Consider the following 16,022-nt stretch of genomic DNA (forward strand, 5'->3'; position numbering starts at 1 on the left):
GTGTGGTCAATGAAGTAACTACACCGCCAGAGGAGGTAGAAGTGAGACATTTTCTAGGAGAGATCAACCAAACAACTGACTCAGACAAAGCATGGACTGTGAAGCTGCCAATAAAAGGGACTAATGTAAACTTTAAAATAGACACGGGAGCTGACGCGACTGTCATATCTGAAAGCACCTTCAAAGCCTAAAACACAAACCCCAACTGCAGAATGCTACGACCCACCTAGTGAGCCCAGGAGGCAGACTGATGTGTGTAGGGCAGTTCACAGTCACAACCAGAGTAAAAGGCCGCCAGTTTGTGTTTACAGTATATGTGATAACAGGGTCAAATGTTAACAATCTGCTGGGCAGGAACGTAGCAGTCGCCATGGGCTTAGTGAAAAGAGTAGAGGAGCTCAGTAGTGCTTGCCCACTCCAGATAGGTCTCTTAAAGATAGAGCCAATCAAGATAAGCCTGAAAGAAGGTGCTGAGCCATATAGTGTCAATACGTCTCGGCGTGTCTCGGTACACATGCTTCCTAAATGGTCAGTAGTTGCAGACACTGTCAAGAGTCAAGGCCAAGTCAAAGGAGAGAACCTCTCATGACAACTCCATTACCAAACCGCCCCTGGGAGAGGGCAGCTGCGGACATCTGTGAGGTAGACAAGAAACATTACTTGGTAGTTGTAGATTACTTTTCCAGATATATAGAAATAGCCTACCTACAGAACCTGTCAGGAGAGACTACCAGAGCACGCTTAAAGAACATGTTCTCACGCTGGGGATGCCCTGATGTTCTTGTAACAGATAACGGCCCACAGTTCACTGGACAATCCTTTGACCAGTTTGCTACTGACTTTGATTTCCAGCACAGGGCAGGCAAATCAAGACAATGGTCCCCACACTCAAGTCAAGCCTACAGCCGGCATGGCCAGACTTCGAGCAGGTGAGACAAGCTGATGAAAGGGCAAAACAAAGCTACAGACGTAACTACAATAGGAGAAACAATGTCCGAGACTTACCAATACTCCACCCGGGTGCCAGAGTGGCTGTAAAGCTGGACAATGAGCAGGGATGGGTGAGAAATGCAACAGTCATACGACAAGGTGACACACCTAGGTCTTACCTTGTACAGACGGAGAGAGGGGTCCTTCACCGAAACCGACATCACCTGAAACCAATCACTAGCACTGCCGCGCTTCCACCTGAAGAAGGACACCCTGAAAGTGATGTACCACCACACCCACCTGCTGCCAACGACAACGTGCCAGACCTACCTGCTTCCTACGAGGATCTGCCTGCAGCAGCAGAGGTACCACAAGCCCAAGAGACAATGACATCTCGTGGCCGAGTTGTTAGACCCCCAGAAAGATTTAAAGACTTTGTTCCAGAATAGTACACAGTATGCATTGAGTGGCAGAATAATCCACTGCAACTGTGCTGGTGACTGGTAGTCTATCCAGATCATCTTAGAGTAGGACTAATTCTTGTTTAATGACTTGTTGATGTTCAGTTTGGAAATGCAATCATTTTGAAATGTTCCCTAAGTTAACTTTAACAAAAGGTTTCCTTATAATATGTTCATATAGAAAGCACTGTCTCAAAGACTCAAAGGAAAGGCGATGTGTTGTGGGACTACTTTATTGTTCGCATTAATACAGTGGCCTATAAATGCTACGTTGCCGCTAGAGGGCATTCAGTGTAGTGACAGCGCATCTGATTGTAGTGTACCCATGTACCAGTCGTTCTCTATTAAACCAGTAAACTTATATCTTGCCTCCTCATGATACTGCAACCTACTATACAACCTGTTGCAGTCTACCATAAAACTGAAGCTTGGGAGAAGGTTCACCTTCCAGCAGGACAATGATCCAAAGCACAAGGCTAAAGCAACAATGGCATGGCTCAGCAACAAAAAGGTGAACGTTCTGGAGTGGCCAACTCAAAGTCCGGACCTCAAACCCATTGAAAATCTGTGGCAGACTGAAAATCGCAGTCCAGAGGCACCATCCCACCAAACTGCAAGACCTGTACAAGTTCTGCCAAGACGAATGGGCAACAATTACTCCAGAAGACTGTGCAGAGCTTGTACATACTTACCCCAAGAGAATCACGGCCGTTACTGCGGCAAAAGGGTACTCTACAAAGTACTGATATGTGGGGGTTGAATACTTATGCAAACACTGTATTTTAGTTTTTAATTTATTAATATAAAGTCAGTGAAACGCAAGTTATTTTGGCTGTGGGAACACGTGTTAGAGCTTATGGGTTCACAACAACAGTGTTGTTCAGGAACAGATGCGTGAGTGTCTTTTATAATCCAGACATTACTGATGACTGTCAGGGGGTTGAATACTTTTGCAAAGCACTGTACATGCTCGTAGCTGTGTGCCTCCCTGTCATTCATTTGTAGCGTTTATAATGTGTTTAATCAAAAAGTATGAATCTTATCCAGAAGAGCGCTTGTCAAATATCAACTAAAACTGCTTTTTTGTCCTGATGATTGAGTTTACAGCTCACCAGCTAAATGCATAATTCTACACCAACTGAATGCTTGTGAAAACTGTAATGAATCTTTACACTTGGCCCAAATGTGACTAACAAACACTTTTGTCCCCTTTGGACTTTCTCTTCCATGTGACTCACTGAACGTGCTCTTGAGCTGCCGTATCGCAGGGCAGATGTGGTGAAAACGGGGCAAGTTAGTGTTTACTGTATGGTAGCTAGCCATCATTCAAAATAAAGCTGAAAAACTGTCTGCTGTGTCTCAGTTCCAACAGAATGCATACGCCATGCTTCACATGTTGGTGGGTGCAGCAGTTCAGTGAAGCTGAATAAGTAGGTTCAAAAGCCAAAGATGCATCCATTCCAGTTTACTTATTTGAGAGCAGAAAAAAATCACAAAGGACACAAGAGTACAAAAGACTACCATGGGTTACAAAATACAGCAATGCTGGTCAAACTGGTTTGTGGTCCAACATGACGCCTCCGCCCTCTGTGCTGCGCGTTTGACGACCACATACATGAAGATGTGGTTTATATAAGGCTTATGTACAGTATTTACGTCATGGTGATGCACTTCCTGTGGTCTGTTGACAAAGAGAAAACAAATCTCCATGACGGGGTGGTCATTTCAGCTGCAGCACCACCTGTTGAGACACAAACACACCACTGACTGCAGCACTGGCCGGGGCATCGCAACACGGCTAGAAGCCTCTCGTAACAACAGCTCAGTTTGCTTCAGTTGATCAGTCAGAACTGATTCCAACTTGTATTGGCCACAGATGGGGGCGAGCGCAGACTTGGCCAACTACTTCCCGGTGTCACAACTTAGCAAAACGGGCATTTTTTTGGTCATTCGGTATTAATATTATATCGAGGCAATGACATGTTTTATCATTGAAAATAATACTTTGAATATTATTGTAATAATATTGTACAGTACTGAATTGCCCTTCTGGGATAAATAAAGTTGTCTGAATCTGAATTGTATTGTATTGTAATTACTCCATATCTATATGTCATTACTCTATATCTATAGGCAAAATATCTATATGTAATTACTCGATATATATATGTCTAAATAAACGTAACATATAATTATATGCAATATATGTTCTATATAGTATATGTTATATATAATTATTCTATATATGTGATATATATACACACACACATACACACACATATATATAATTACTCTATATGTTATATAGCTATATGTAATTATATATATCATATATGCTATATATGTGATTACTCTATATCTATATGCAATATATAGCTATATGTAATTGCTGTATATGTAATGTTTGTAATTACGCTATATATATTACTCTATGTCTGTATGTAATATATATCTATATGTAATTACATTACATCCGTATGAAATATATATAGCTATATGTAATTACTCTGTGTGTATATATATATATACACACACACACACACATATATATATATATAATTACGCTATATCTATATGTAACATATATCTACATGTAATCACTCTATATCTATATGCAATATATTTATATATGTAATTACTCTATATATGTAATCTATATCTATATGTAATTACGCTACATCCATATGAAACATATCTATGTAATTACTCTGTGTATACACACACACACACACACACACACACATATATATATATATATAATTACGCCACATCTATATGTAACATATACCTATATGTAATCACTCTATATATATATGCAATATATTTATATATGTAAGTACTATATATGTAATGTATATCTATATGTAATTATGTTACATCCATATGAAACATATCTATGTAATTACTCTGTGTATATATATACATATATACATACATATAGATGTGTGTAATTACGCTATATCTATATGTAACATATACCTATATGTAATCACTATATCTATATGCAATATATTTCTATATGTAATTACTCTATATCTATATGCAATTACGCTATATGTAACATTTATCTATATGTAATTGTATCAAAGCAGCTGCTTGTTTTGGGGCACTGGGGTTTGTCCTACAAAATAGGAATTGCCTAGTCCAATGACAGTACAAATTATTGTCAAACTAAATTATAATCAAACTATCAAATAATCAAAGCATTTCACTGCTTATTGTACTTGTACATTAAGTATGTGACAAATAAACCTTTGAATATTGAAATATATGACACATACCCATCAATGAGAACTGAACTTTGTCATAATTAAAGCATGAAAATATGACTCCAAAAAAAACCCTGTGAATTAATTCCTCTTTGGCCTAGCTTTGTTATCATTAAGTGCAGTTATATGGGGACTTTCTAAGTGTTTCATTTCAAAATCTATTCTCACTCTGTCCACCTTGCCTACTCTGCACCTAATGGACGCCTATCTGTAATGGAAGAGGGAGCCCTCCTTTCATGCCCCTTGTGAGGTTTCTCCCATTTTTTCCAGAATTGTTTTTTCTCTGTTGTAAGGTTGTTGCTGCCCGTTTTTATTATTAACTGTATCTACCCATTATTTCTCACTGTGTGACTGGAATGTCCTCTGAGACGGTAACTTGCGTTTGGGACTGTACAAATAAAACTGACTTTCATGAGCTATATGGAAGTCCATTAGCCATGAATGGAGTTGGCTGATGTGGTCATGGGTGAGATTACCTAGAGGGCAGTAGAACTGAGAACTGCCACCTGTCATTGCTATTCTCCCCACTGTCCAGCCTACCATGTCATCCAATTCATTTCCCACAGCCATGTGCACACACACATGCCCACAGTGAGTATGTACACATGTTGTCTACCTTATTGGCCGCCTCCAGCGAGCTGATGAGTGTGTGCAGCTCCTCTCTGTTCATCTCCACGGTGACGGGATGGAGGGCTCCGTTCTCTCTCAAATCCAAGCTGAGACTCAACAAAGGAGTATGGAGAGATGAGATCTTATCGCTGGAGAGGGCTAACTAGCAAGAGAAAGAGGGAACAGACGTTTGGGCAGAAATCCAGGGAAGTGTGCAGCATGCTCCAAAAAGGTGGCAGTGCCTTAACCCTGCACACTTTGAGATTTGGAGTACAGCTGTGATATTTTACAGGGGTTTTTCCTGCATAGAGAATGACGAGGAGGCCGCCTCCCTCAGACCCCGCCCCGCCTCCAGCTCTCAACGGGGGTCTTCATGAAAAACACTGTTTTCTAATGAGCGTTGCGCTCGGTGGATGTCATTTTTAACTGCAATTGCGGCATTACGCCGTCGCCGATATGGTGGCGCTGTGTCGCACCTGGAAAGGCGCTGCCAAAACTGCCAGAGGTAAAAAGAGCTGCAACTTTCCAGAAGTTTCCGGTTGTGGAAAGTGCAAATTAAAGCAAAGTCTTTTAGGTTATATTCATGTTCGGCTACACTGCAAGAGGGTCCATGTGAACTTCAAATGAAAACAACAGCTGATGTTATATTTGATTTAATTTTAAACAACTTTGCTGCTAAAGTGTGTAAATTAACACATTAGCATTTATGTTGTATTTAATTTAATGTTGAATAGGGCACCTTTATTTTTTTCAAAAAATAAAATATACTTTAATGTCATAATTGTCAGTTTCTTCAATCGTAAAATTATTAGAACTCCTAAAATGCGCTGCTTGTAAATAAAAAAAAAGGAAAAAAGGCAAAGTGTTTGCTTGAGCCAGCTGAGGGCATCAGGATGGTGCCACCTCGGTCTTAAAGTGAGCCAGGAAAAGCCCTGTTTAGACTGGTCAGAATATGCAGGAGAAAAATCAAGCTACCTAAAAAAGAACTATAGCCATCGCAACTGAAAACCGGTTGTTTTAAATCAGTGCTTGAAGTGGCAAAAAAAACAAAAACAAAACATTTAGGTACTCTAGGTAGCAATTATTTTTTTGTTTACATAAATAGATGAATAAATACGGTAGAAATGAGAATATTATTGAAGTGAACATTAAATACAGAATGCAATTTGGATTTTGTCAGGGGTTTCTGTAAAACTGGACAATGGAGCTGCAGCACACCAGACTGGAACTATGAAACATGGTGCATTCTGGGTGATGAAGTCCTTTGGTTTGACTTGGCGGAGGATCCCCATTAATCAGCATGGACTAAAACAGAACATATTGACTGTTGACGGAGACAGCGAGAGGAGCTGGCGGGGACATAAAAAACAGGCATACCCAGAGCTGTTTCTACATAAGGAAAAGTCCCAGTGAGAAGAATAAAAATAATAGAAATTAAAATTGGAATAATAAAAATAATAATAAAATGAAATAAAAAATAAATATAATAATATAAATAATAAATATAAACAACAATAAATATAATACATATAATAAAAAATAAAATAAAAATAATACTAAAAACAAGTGCCAGTAATAAGAACAAAACTGTTGTGTAACAGTCTAATTCAAGCACTGGTTTAAATGGAGTATGCCAACATTGATAAGGTGTTCTTTATGTGGCCTAACTACAATTTCAGAAATGTCTGTGCAAACATGTCTAGTAAAGAAAATGAACCGACCCAAATGGCAGTAAAAAATAACAGTAAACCGGAACAAAGAAGACACGCACCTTAAGCTGCCAGTCAAAGTCTTGAAGAGTACTGCTGGAGATGGCGTTGGTTTTCTCCACAAGAGCTCGGTGGATTTCCTCCTGTCTGGCCCTCAGCACGCTGAGCAGAGCCTCTCTGTAGCTGCTCTCCTCACACGTGAACCCTGCAAGCATCTGACCACGAGCACACACACACACGAGCATCCACTGTCTGGTGATAATATTTACCGACTTCACCGTCACACTGGTCATACGATAACGTGTTTTACATTTGATAGTGACATGAGCTTCAGCGATCTCTCCCAGAGGCAGCGTATCAGTGGACAACCTGGACATGGTTTGTGTTCATCAGCTGTGGCACGGCTCAAAACCGGGTTGTAGCCAACATGAACAATGTGCTGTTTGACTGAACCGTGACCCTTCTGGTGCTGTGTGATGTGAAGTAGGACAGGGGAGGGAAGAGAGGAAAGGTGATGGCCTCATCACTGCAACCATCTCACTGCACACCGATGTCACAAACACACATTTTTTGTCTGTGGAAATATGAAACTTCCTGTTTTTACATGTCATTTATCATTTTTCACTTGGCAGACACTTTTACACAAAGCTGCTTCAAACAGACTCTGAAATTAGCAGATATTTTGGCTTGTCAACACACAGTGCCTTGCAAAAGTATTCAACCCCTTGTGCTCTGAAAGCTCCAAGTTTACACAAATGACAAATTATTCCTAAAACAAACTCAGGTTAACACAACTGGACATAATTAGTGTGCAGCTGTAAGATATTAAAGTACCGGTTTGGTTTATGGGTATAAAAGCGCTCTGTGTAAAGTTCATTAGCCGGGCGTGAACTCCATCAGAACATGAAGACAAAGCAGCAGAATACTGAAGTAAGGGACGAAGTGATTAACATGCAGAAGGCAGGAAAGGGACACAAAACCATGTCCAAGTGTTTGGATGTCCCACAGAACACTGTTGGATCCATTGTCAGGAAGTGGAAGCTGTATCACACCACCCAGACGTTTTGTAGGACAGGCCGTCCCTCAGAGCTAAGTGTCCGAGCAAGACGTGGGCTGGTGAGCAAAGCCACACATGATCCTGCAGTCACTCTGAAGGAGCTCCAGAGGTCAGTGGCTGGAACTGGAGTAAATGTACATGAGTCAACCATATCACGGGTCTCCATAAATAAGGCCTGTATGGGAGGGTGGCAAGAAAGAAGCCTTTGCTCAGAACTATGCATATAAAACACACTTGGAGTTTGCTACCAAGCATGAGAGAGACCCAGTTAGGATGTGGGTAAAGGTTTTGTGGTCAGATGAGATGAAAGTTGAGCTTTTTGGCCAAAACTCAAAGTGTTATGTGCGGTGCAAACCTAACACTGCTCATGCCCTAAAAACACCCTCCCTACAGTGAAGCATGGCGGCGGCGGCATAAAGCTATGGGTTGCTTTTCATCTGCAGACACTGGGAACATTGTTCACACTGAGGGAGGAATGGATGGAGCTAAATACAGGGAGATATTGGAAGAAGACCTGTTGCAGTCTACCATAAAACTGAAGCTTGGGAGAAGGTTCACCTTCCAGCAGGACAATGATCCTAAGCACAACGCTAAAGCAACAATGGCATGGCTCAGTAACAAAAAGGTGAATGTTCTGGAGTGGCCAAGTCAAAGTCCGGACCTCAACCCCATCGAAAATCTGTGGCAGACTGAAAATCGCAGTCCAGAGGCACCATCCCACCAACCTGCAAGACCTGTACAAGTTCTGCCAAGACGAATGGGCAACAATTACTCCAGAAGATTGTGCAGAGCTTGTACATACTTACCCCAAGAGAATCACGGCTGTTACTGCGGCAAAAAGGTACTCTACACAGTACTGATATGTGGGGGTTGAATACTTATGCAAGAACTATATTTTAGTTTTTAATTAATTAATAAAAAGTCAGTGAAACAACTTATTTTGGCTTTGGGAACATCTGTTAGAGTTTATGGGTTCACAACAACAATATTGTTCAGGAACAGATGTGTGAGTGTCTTTTATAATCCAGACATTACTGATGACTGTCAAGTGGGTTGAATACTTTTGCAAGGCGCTGTACAGGCATATTAGAGCACTGAATAGTAATATCAAATGGTCCATTTCATTTGAAGTGTAATTTTTGGAAGTGCACAACTGGTAGATCACCAATAGTGATGCAAATAATAGGAATTTCAAGCATGTCCGCATGTCTGATGGAGAAGGTTGTTAATTCCATCCTCCTGGGGCCTGACATAGAGGTTTCAGGTAAGCTGGTGCAGTTCCTTAAACGGGCTGGAAGGCCAGCAGGATGGTGTTGAACTCAATGCATGCAACAACTGTGAGTCAGAGTAAGAATACAAAGGGAGGCGAGATGTGTGCAAATCTTGCCAGGTTGAAAACCGAGCATGCAACATCACTGAGGACACTTTGCAGTGATTGGAATGCACAGGCTGGGAGACCAGTGAGACGTACAAACTGAGAGATGAGCAGGAGCTTTGTAGCTCCGACGACATCTTCTGATAACATGGCCAGCTATTTCCGATGTGGCACGTGAAATATACACGAGCTTTATATCATACACAGCAACCAGTCATTTGATGGAAAATTCTCCCACTGCTCAACCCAATGTCTGTCTTCATGTAACCTCACCTCTTCGTCAGAGCTGTTGTTCCTCACAGCCTGCTGGAAGAGGGAAGACAGGGAGTTCTGCAGCTCCAGCCACTCGTCCAGGTTATAGGTGGAACTGTAGTCTACCAGACGTGGGGGCTCCTGGCCGCACACCCAGTCCACCATCCTGTGACACAGCTGTGAGAGAGGGGTCAACATCTGATCAGGTAACGATACACAACACTTTCTCCACTGTCGATGTACCCCCGAGAAAACATGCAGCCCCCTCCCCATGGTGAATATTTGACTTATCCTTTACTCGGGCAAGGCTTCCAGACTTTATGAGGTGAATCCCGGGCTCCGACAGGACCCACGCGGTTACACGGTGCTAATGTCACCGCACGCGTTCTGTCGGGACTACCGAGACCCCCCTCGTTGTTTGGTAGCGCGTATTAATAATACACGGGACGCAGACGCGCTTCTAGCGCTCTTGGGAACCGGTAGGCATGAGCAGGGCGTAGCAGCGCCAACACGGCTTCTCCATCATTCATTCACCGCTTTCCCCCCAAGTCCGCAGCTACGCGGAGCCCGTCCCGCGTTCAGCAAACGCTACGTTACTGGACATGGGTGGTGGAGACGAGACTTACCTGCAGACATTCCGCCAGCGGTAACCTGGTCAGTAAGGCCACCATGTTTTATTTAGCCCCGCCTCTTGCTGCGTCACGCTCAGCTGATGTCAGTCACGCGGCTACTTTTTTATTTTATTTATTTTATTTTGAACGAGTAATTCCGACCGGAATCGGGTTCGCAGCGGAGTTTCTTGGCGTCGTCGGTGCGCCAGAGTGTACAGCTCCGCAGCAGCGCTGCGCTAGACTGTATAGCTCCGCAGCAGCGGTGTGCGTGAGCGGGCTGCATGACAGATGGGTGTTCCCGGCGGCGGACACAAGCCTAGCCTAGCCGGCGCTGTGCCGGCGGCGGACGCTAGCCTAGCCTAGCCGGCGCTGTGCCGGCGGCGGACGCTAGCCTAGCCTAGCCGGCGCTGTGCCGGCGGCGGACGCTAGCCTAGCCTAGCCGGCGCTGTGCCGGCGGCGGACGCTAGCCTAGCCTAGCCGGCGCTGTGCCGGCGGCGGACGCTAGCCTAGCCTAGCCTAGCCGGCGCTGTGCCGGTGGCGGACGCTAGCCTAGCCTAGCCGGCGCTGTGCCGGTGGCGGACGCTAGCCTAGCCTAGCCGGCGCTGTGCCGGTGGCGGACGCTAGCCTAGCTAGCCGGCGCTGTGCCGGCGGCGGACGCTAGCCTAGCTAGCCGGCGCTGTGCCGGCGGCGGACGCTAGCCTAGCCTAGCCGGCGCTGTGCCGGTGGCGAACGCTAGCCTAGCCTAGCCGGCGCTGTGCCAGTGGCGGACGCTAGCCTAGCCTAGCCTAGCCGGCGCTGTGGCGGCGGCGGCTACTGACGCTGGTGCCTCGGGACGTTCCCTTATTACTCAATAACAGGTATCACCACCTGCCTTTTGTGCAGCTGACGTCATTTCGGGAGCTACAGGCGGTCAAGTAAGGCGCCCAAGTAAGGCGCCGACATGACAGGTTGGTAGTTCCAGCGTCGTCGGTAGACTTCTGAGGTCGAGTCTACACCTCCTTCACGTCTCTCGCTCCGAGTCTACACCTCCTTCACGTGTCTCGCTCCGAGTCTACACCTCCTTCACGTCTCTCGCTCCGAGTCTACACCTCTCTGACGTCTCTCGCTCCGAGTCTACACCTCTCACGTCTCTCGCTCCGAGTCTACACCTCTCTCACGTCTCTCCGAGTCTACACCTCTCTGACGTCTCTCGCTCCGAGTCTACACCTCCTTCACGTCTCTCGCTCCGAGTCTACACCTCTCACGTCTCTCGCTCCGAGTCTACACCTCTCTCACGTCTCTCCGAGTCTACACCTCTCTGACGTCTCTCGCTCCGAGTCTACACCTCTCACGTCTCTCCGAGTCTACACCTCTCTGACGTCTCTCGCTCCGAGTCTACACCTCTCACGTCTCTCGCTCCGAGTCTACACCTCTCTCACGTCTCCGAGTCTACACCTCCTTCACGTCTCTCGCTCCGAGTCTACACCTCTCTCACGTCTTTCCGAGTCTGCACCTCTCTGAAGTCTCTCGCTCCGAGTCTACACCTCCTTCACGTGTCTCGCTCCGAGTCTACACCTCCTTCACATCTCTCGCTCCGAGTCTACACCTCCTTCACGTGTCTCGCTCATGGAAGGAGGCGAGTCCCGAGCAGGGTGAGTGCAGCGCGGCAGCAGCGGCGCCGTCTCGGCGGTGACACGCTTAAGATCCTGTAAGTTCTTTGGCTCGTTGTCCCGGATGCGGGTCTGAAGGGGGCCGGGTGGGACGGGCCGGCTACCGCGTGGTGCACTGGAGGGGTTTGGCTGGGCGACAGCACCAGCAGGGCCGGGGGGAGCGTTGTGTTGCGGGACTGTTAGCGACCCGGACCCCGTCACCAGGACAGGTGTTGCCGGGGAAGGCGGAGTTGGAGAGGAGGAGAAAGATGTGGCTCATGTCCACTTCCTCCTGATGTGGAAGAGGGAACTTCCCAATCTAAAACGCGGGCTCCCCGGGGGGGAGGGGGGGCAGCGAGTGGTTAAGCTTGACATGTGGGTGTGGGTGGGGTGTGGGTGAGGTGTGGGTGGGTGGGTGGGGTGTGGGTGACAGCGGGTTTTGGGGAAGGGAGCCGTGAGGGTGTGAATCAGTGCAGCCCTGCAGGGCGGACGTGTGTGTGTGTGTGTGTGTGTGTGTGTGTGTGTGTGTGTGTGTGTGTGTGTGGAGCCGGCTGCAGTGCAGAATCCGGTTTGGCGTGTTGGCTGAAAACAGGAACTTGGACTTGTTCTCGGTTCGATGTTGTTGGTGGGGAAGTTTGCTTTTATGCAGACACGCGGCTACGTGAAGACTAAACCCAGTTTGAACCGTTGGACGACTAGAGTAGAAGTCTGCAGTAAGTCACCGAAACTTGTTAAAGACAAGAAAGCTCTTCTTGCTGTTGTCATGGATACACATGTTTATGTAGAGAGAGCCCAGTTTTTTATTACCGTTTATACATTTTTATTTTGGGTGGCGCGGTGGTTAGTGCGGTTGGCTCACAGCAAGAAGGTCCTGGGTTCGAGCCCCGGGGTAGTCCAGCCTTGGGGGTCGTCCCGGGTCGTCCTTTGCATGTTGTCCCCGTGTCTGTGTGGGTTTCCTCCCACAGTCCAAAGACATGCAGGTCAGAGCAATCAGCCGTACCAAGTTGTCCCTAGGTGTGTGTGTGTGTGTGTGTGTGTGTGTGTGTGTGTGTGTGTGTGTGTGTGTGTGTGTGTGTGGGCCCTGTGCTGGCCTGGCGGCCTGTCCAGGGTGTCTCCCCGCCTGCCACCCAGTGACTGCTGGGATAGGCTCCAGCATCCCCACGACCCTGAGAGCAGGAGAAGCGGGCTGGATGATGGATGGACATGTTTATTTTAGTTTCTGTCATTTTTTGTATTTGGTTTTGTTCTTGCTCAGCCGGAAGCAGATGTGTGATGACTAGGACATGAAAATATGCTTTGTTTGTTTGTACTTGTAATGTGTCCTCATTATAAAAAAAAACCTATGACGTAGCGCTATATGCAGCAGCAGTTGCCATAGCGACAGGGATGCTCCTCAGAAAGTAACTCATTCATTATGGTGACGGTGAACGCTGTAGCTGAGAGGAACGGCGATGAAAACAAGCCGCATGTAGCAGACGGTGACGACGGACCCACTTTGAAAGTAGCAGCTGGTTGTTGATTGAAGTATGGCGTAGTTTTGTGTCCGTAGTAGCATGGATTTAGACTGAACGAGTTGTTAGACCGAGCCAGGAGCGTTAAATATCGCTAACCATCTCAGGGAGTCTAATGCCATGGATGTGTTTCACCTGCAAACTAGATCAGATGCGCTACTGAAAGAAGTGGACTTGTGAAAGACCACATTATATCCTGCGCTGAAGGCCTCCACCTTTTCTGCACTGATACACTTCAGGAAGACTCCGTATTCCAGTGTTTGCTTGACGGGGTGCAGCTTCTCCGTCGGTTCTCGGTTGAAGATGTGCACGGCGAGAGAAGAGCCGTGACCTCAGTGTTATCAAATAACTTGCAGCTAAACTACGAATAAAGAGGATAGACCTGCAACAACCTGCCCCTTCTGAATAACTACACATGCATATTCTGCAGCTGAGAAAGGACGGATCATCTGAAATGTAGCAGGAATTAAAGATGGACGGCAAACGCGTCTTTCAAAACCATGCTTAGAAGGAACTACAGGTGTGGCGCTGTTGGATTTGAAATCTAACTTGTTGAAAATGTTTGCCTGGTATCATTTCACAAAGTGTGTGTGTGTGGGGGGGGGGTGCTGGCTATATTAGTTCATGTTTTGTTTTTTTAGGGTTAGCTATCACCAGGGTAAGGCTTGAGGCTCGCAGAGCAGCTCACTGACGGTTGGGAATGATTGTTGGGGTACAAGAGCCTCTCAACACGCACAGAATTAAAAGCTTGACCTTAAAGTGTGGAATGAAGGTTTCCGCCCACACTGTCTGTTGAAAGCTAAACCTGAACAAGCTGTATGGCTGGAGGTCCAGGAGGACCCCGCTGCTGAAGGGAAGAAACCAAAAAGCCTGAAAAGTTCTGGCTTGAGTCTTTTAGAAAAGAAAAGAAGCGGCTGGTGACTCCACCTGTATGGGAGGAGGCTTGTGGTAGTCCGCAGCCCTGCCCGGATCAGCAGAGGGGGTGGAGCAGTGACAGGGAAGACTCAGAAGAGTGGGGTAATTGGCCAAGTACAATTGAGGAGAAAAGGGGGGGGGGCTGTCAGTGAGCTAACAAGTGTAGTCACAGTGAAGTGATGCAGGGTGAGCCTAGTGATCTTAATCAAGTATGTTGTGTAGTTAGTTGTACATTATGCATTCTTTTCTTTTCTAGGGGGAGGGCGTTGTGAGTCAGTCCAGAACTACAGAAGAGGGGACGGAGGAGACCTGTCTGCCCTGTGAGTCTAGATAGACCCACTGCTGCTGGTTAGAGATAGACGGCTCTCATTGGTGGCTCATTCCCCCCCCCCCCCCGATGGCGCAGCTTCGCTGGGTCCGGCAGCTGTTGGCAGTAGATGCAGGCCGTGGATGGTACACTGCACCAAGGGGTTTACTTACCAAGCGTGCCCAAGAGCCCCACAGTTCTCCACATAGGCTTACTGGGAAGCGGAGGACAGTCTTTGCCCGACATGGACCACACCAGGCGGACTACCACACTGTCTCGAAGGGCTACCAAGGCAACAAAATTTGCACCACCAAGTACAGCTTGTGGAGTTTCATCCCTATGAACCTCTTTCAGCAGTTCCACAGGTTTGGTTTTTATCTTTCACATATCCTAAAAGGAAATCAATGGTTTATATTTCTATGTTTTGTTTTTGCAATGTCCCATCAGGGACAGACGTCTATTTATCTTCTCTTCAGAGTTGCATGTCAGACTGTCATGACATACATTTGGCTTACATTTGATCATTTTGTCATATTCAGCCCCGATTTCAGCATTATGGTGAGCAGCTACTGTGGTCTAATATATGTGTGTGTCCCCTCATGTTCAGGGCTGCCAACCTGTACTTCCTGTTCTTGGTGTTGCTGAACTGGGTTCCGGTTGTTGAGGCCTTCCAAAAGGAGATCACCATGATTCCTCTTCTGGTGGTGCTTAGCATCATCGCCATTAAGGATGCTCTGGAAGACTACAGGCGCTACCTGTTTGACAAGAGGGTCAATAACAAAATGGTGCAAGTCTACAATAGGTGAGTGAGTGGGCCTGTATGGGCTTATGATTCTGGCAAGCAGGGCGGGATTGGGTTTTTGTCAAAAAGATAGGCATTTCACAGTAACCATTAAAGTAAAAAAAAAACTGTCTGTCTGTCTGGTCTCTCTGTCTTGATGCATGCTGTGTCCTCATGAGAGTGAGTGGTACCTATTGAGTCATAACTATTTAATTCTATTGACTATTTTCAATAGCTAGCAACTATTTTTGGATGGTATATGAATTGTCCTTGTCATAAATTGTTTTTCGGGCAAGCCAGCTCAAATGTTGGCACGCAAAGACTGCCTACTGAAATTTATTTACATTTTTTGTTACATTTTTGTAGTTATTTAGAGTAAGGTTTATGATGCTACTTTTAGCTACAAGACAGGACATTAAAGGTTTGCTATCTACTACTACTACTACTACTACTACTACTACTACTACTTTCGGCTGCTCCCGTTAGGGGTCGCACAGCGGATCATCCGTTTCCATCTCTTCCTGTCCGCTGCATCTTCCTCTGTCACCACATCCATAAACCTCCTCTTTGGTCTTCCTCTTCTCCTCTTCCCTGGCAGCTCCATATT

At 45.9% G+C, this 16,022-nt stretch overlaps 2 protein-coding genes across 2 annotated transcripts in view; one reads left to right on the plus strand and one right to left on the minus strand.

Moving 5' to 3' along the window:
• Positions 1–1,552: 1,552 nt before the first annotated feature.
• commd8 (COMM domain containing 8) lies at positions 1,553–10,636 on the minus strand. Its single transcript, XM_056295664.1, has 5 exons — positions 10,289–10,636; positions 9,684–9,839; positions 7,041–7,193; positions 5,277–5,432; positions 1,553–3,132 (listed from the first exon to the last, which is right to left on the minus strand). The coding sequence occupies exons 1-5, from the start codon at positions 10,331–10,333 to the stop codon at positions 3,112–3,114; spliced, it is 531 nt and encodes a 176-aa protein (XP_056151639.1). The 5' UTR covers positions 10,334–10,636; the 3' UTR covers positions 1,553–3,111.
• Positions 10,637–11,094: 458 nt separating this feature from the next.
• atp10d (ATPase phospholipid transporting 10D) overlaps positions 11,095–16,022 on the plus strand; it is a 61,114-nt gene continuing 56,186 nt past the window's right edge. Inside the window, exons 1-3 of the mRNA XM_056295666.1 lie at positions 11,095–11,220; positions 14,584–14,999; positions 15,242–15,436. Coding sequence (XP_056151641.1) covers positions 14,725–14,999; positions 15,242–15,436 — 470 coding nt within the window. The 5' untranslated portion in view covers positions 11,095–11,220; positions 14,584–14,724. The remainder of the gene's footprint in view (positions 11,221–14,583; positions 15,000–15,241; positions 15,437–16,022) is intronic.

This window comes from Lampris incognitus, chromosome 16 (assembly GCF_029633865.1).
Source record: "Lampris incognitus isolate fLamInc1 chromosome 16, fLamInc1.hap2, whole genome shotgun sequence".
NCBI lineage: Eukaryota > Metazoa > Chordata > Actinopteri > Lampriformes > Lampridae > Lampris > Lampris incognitus.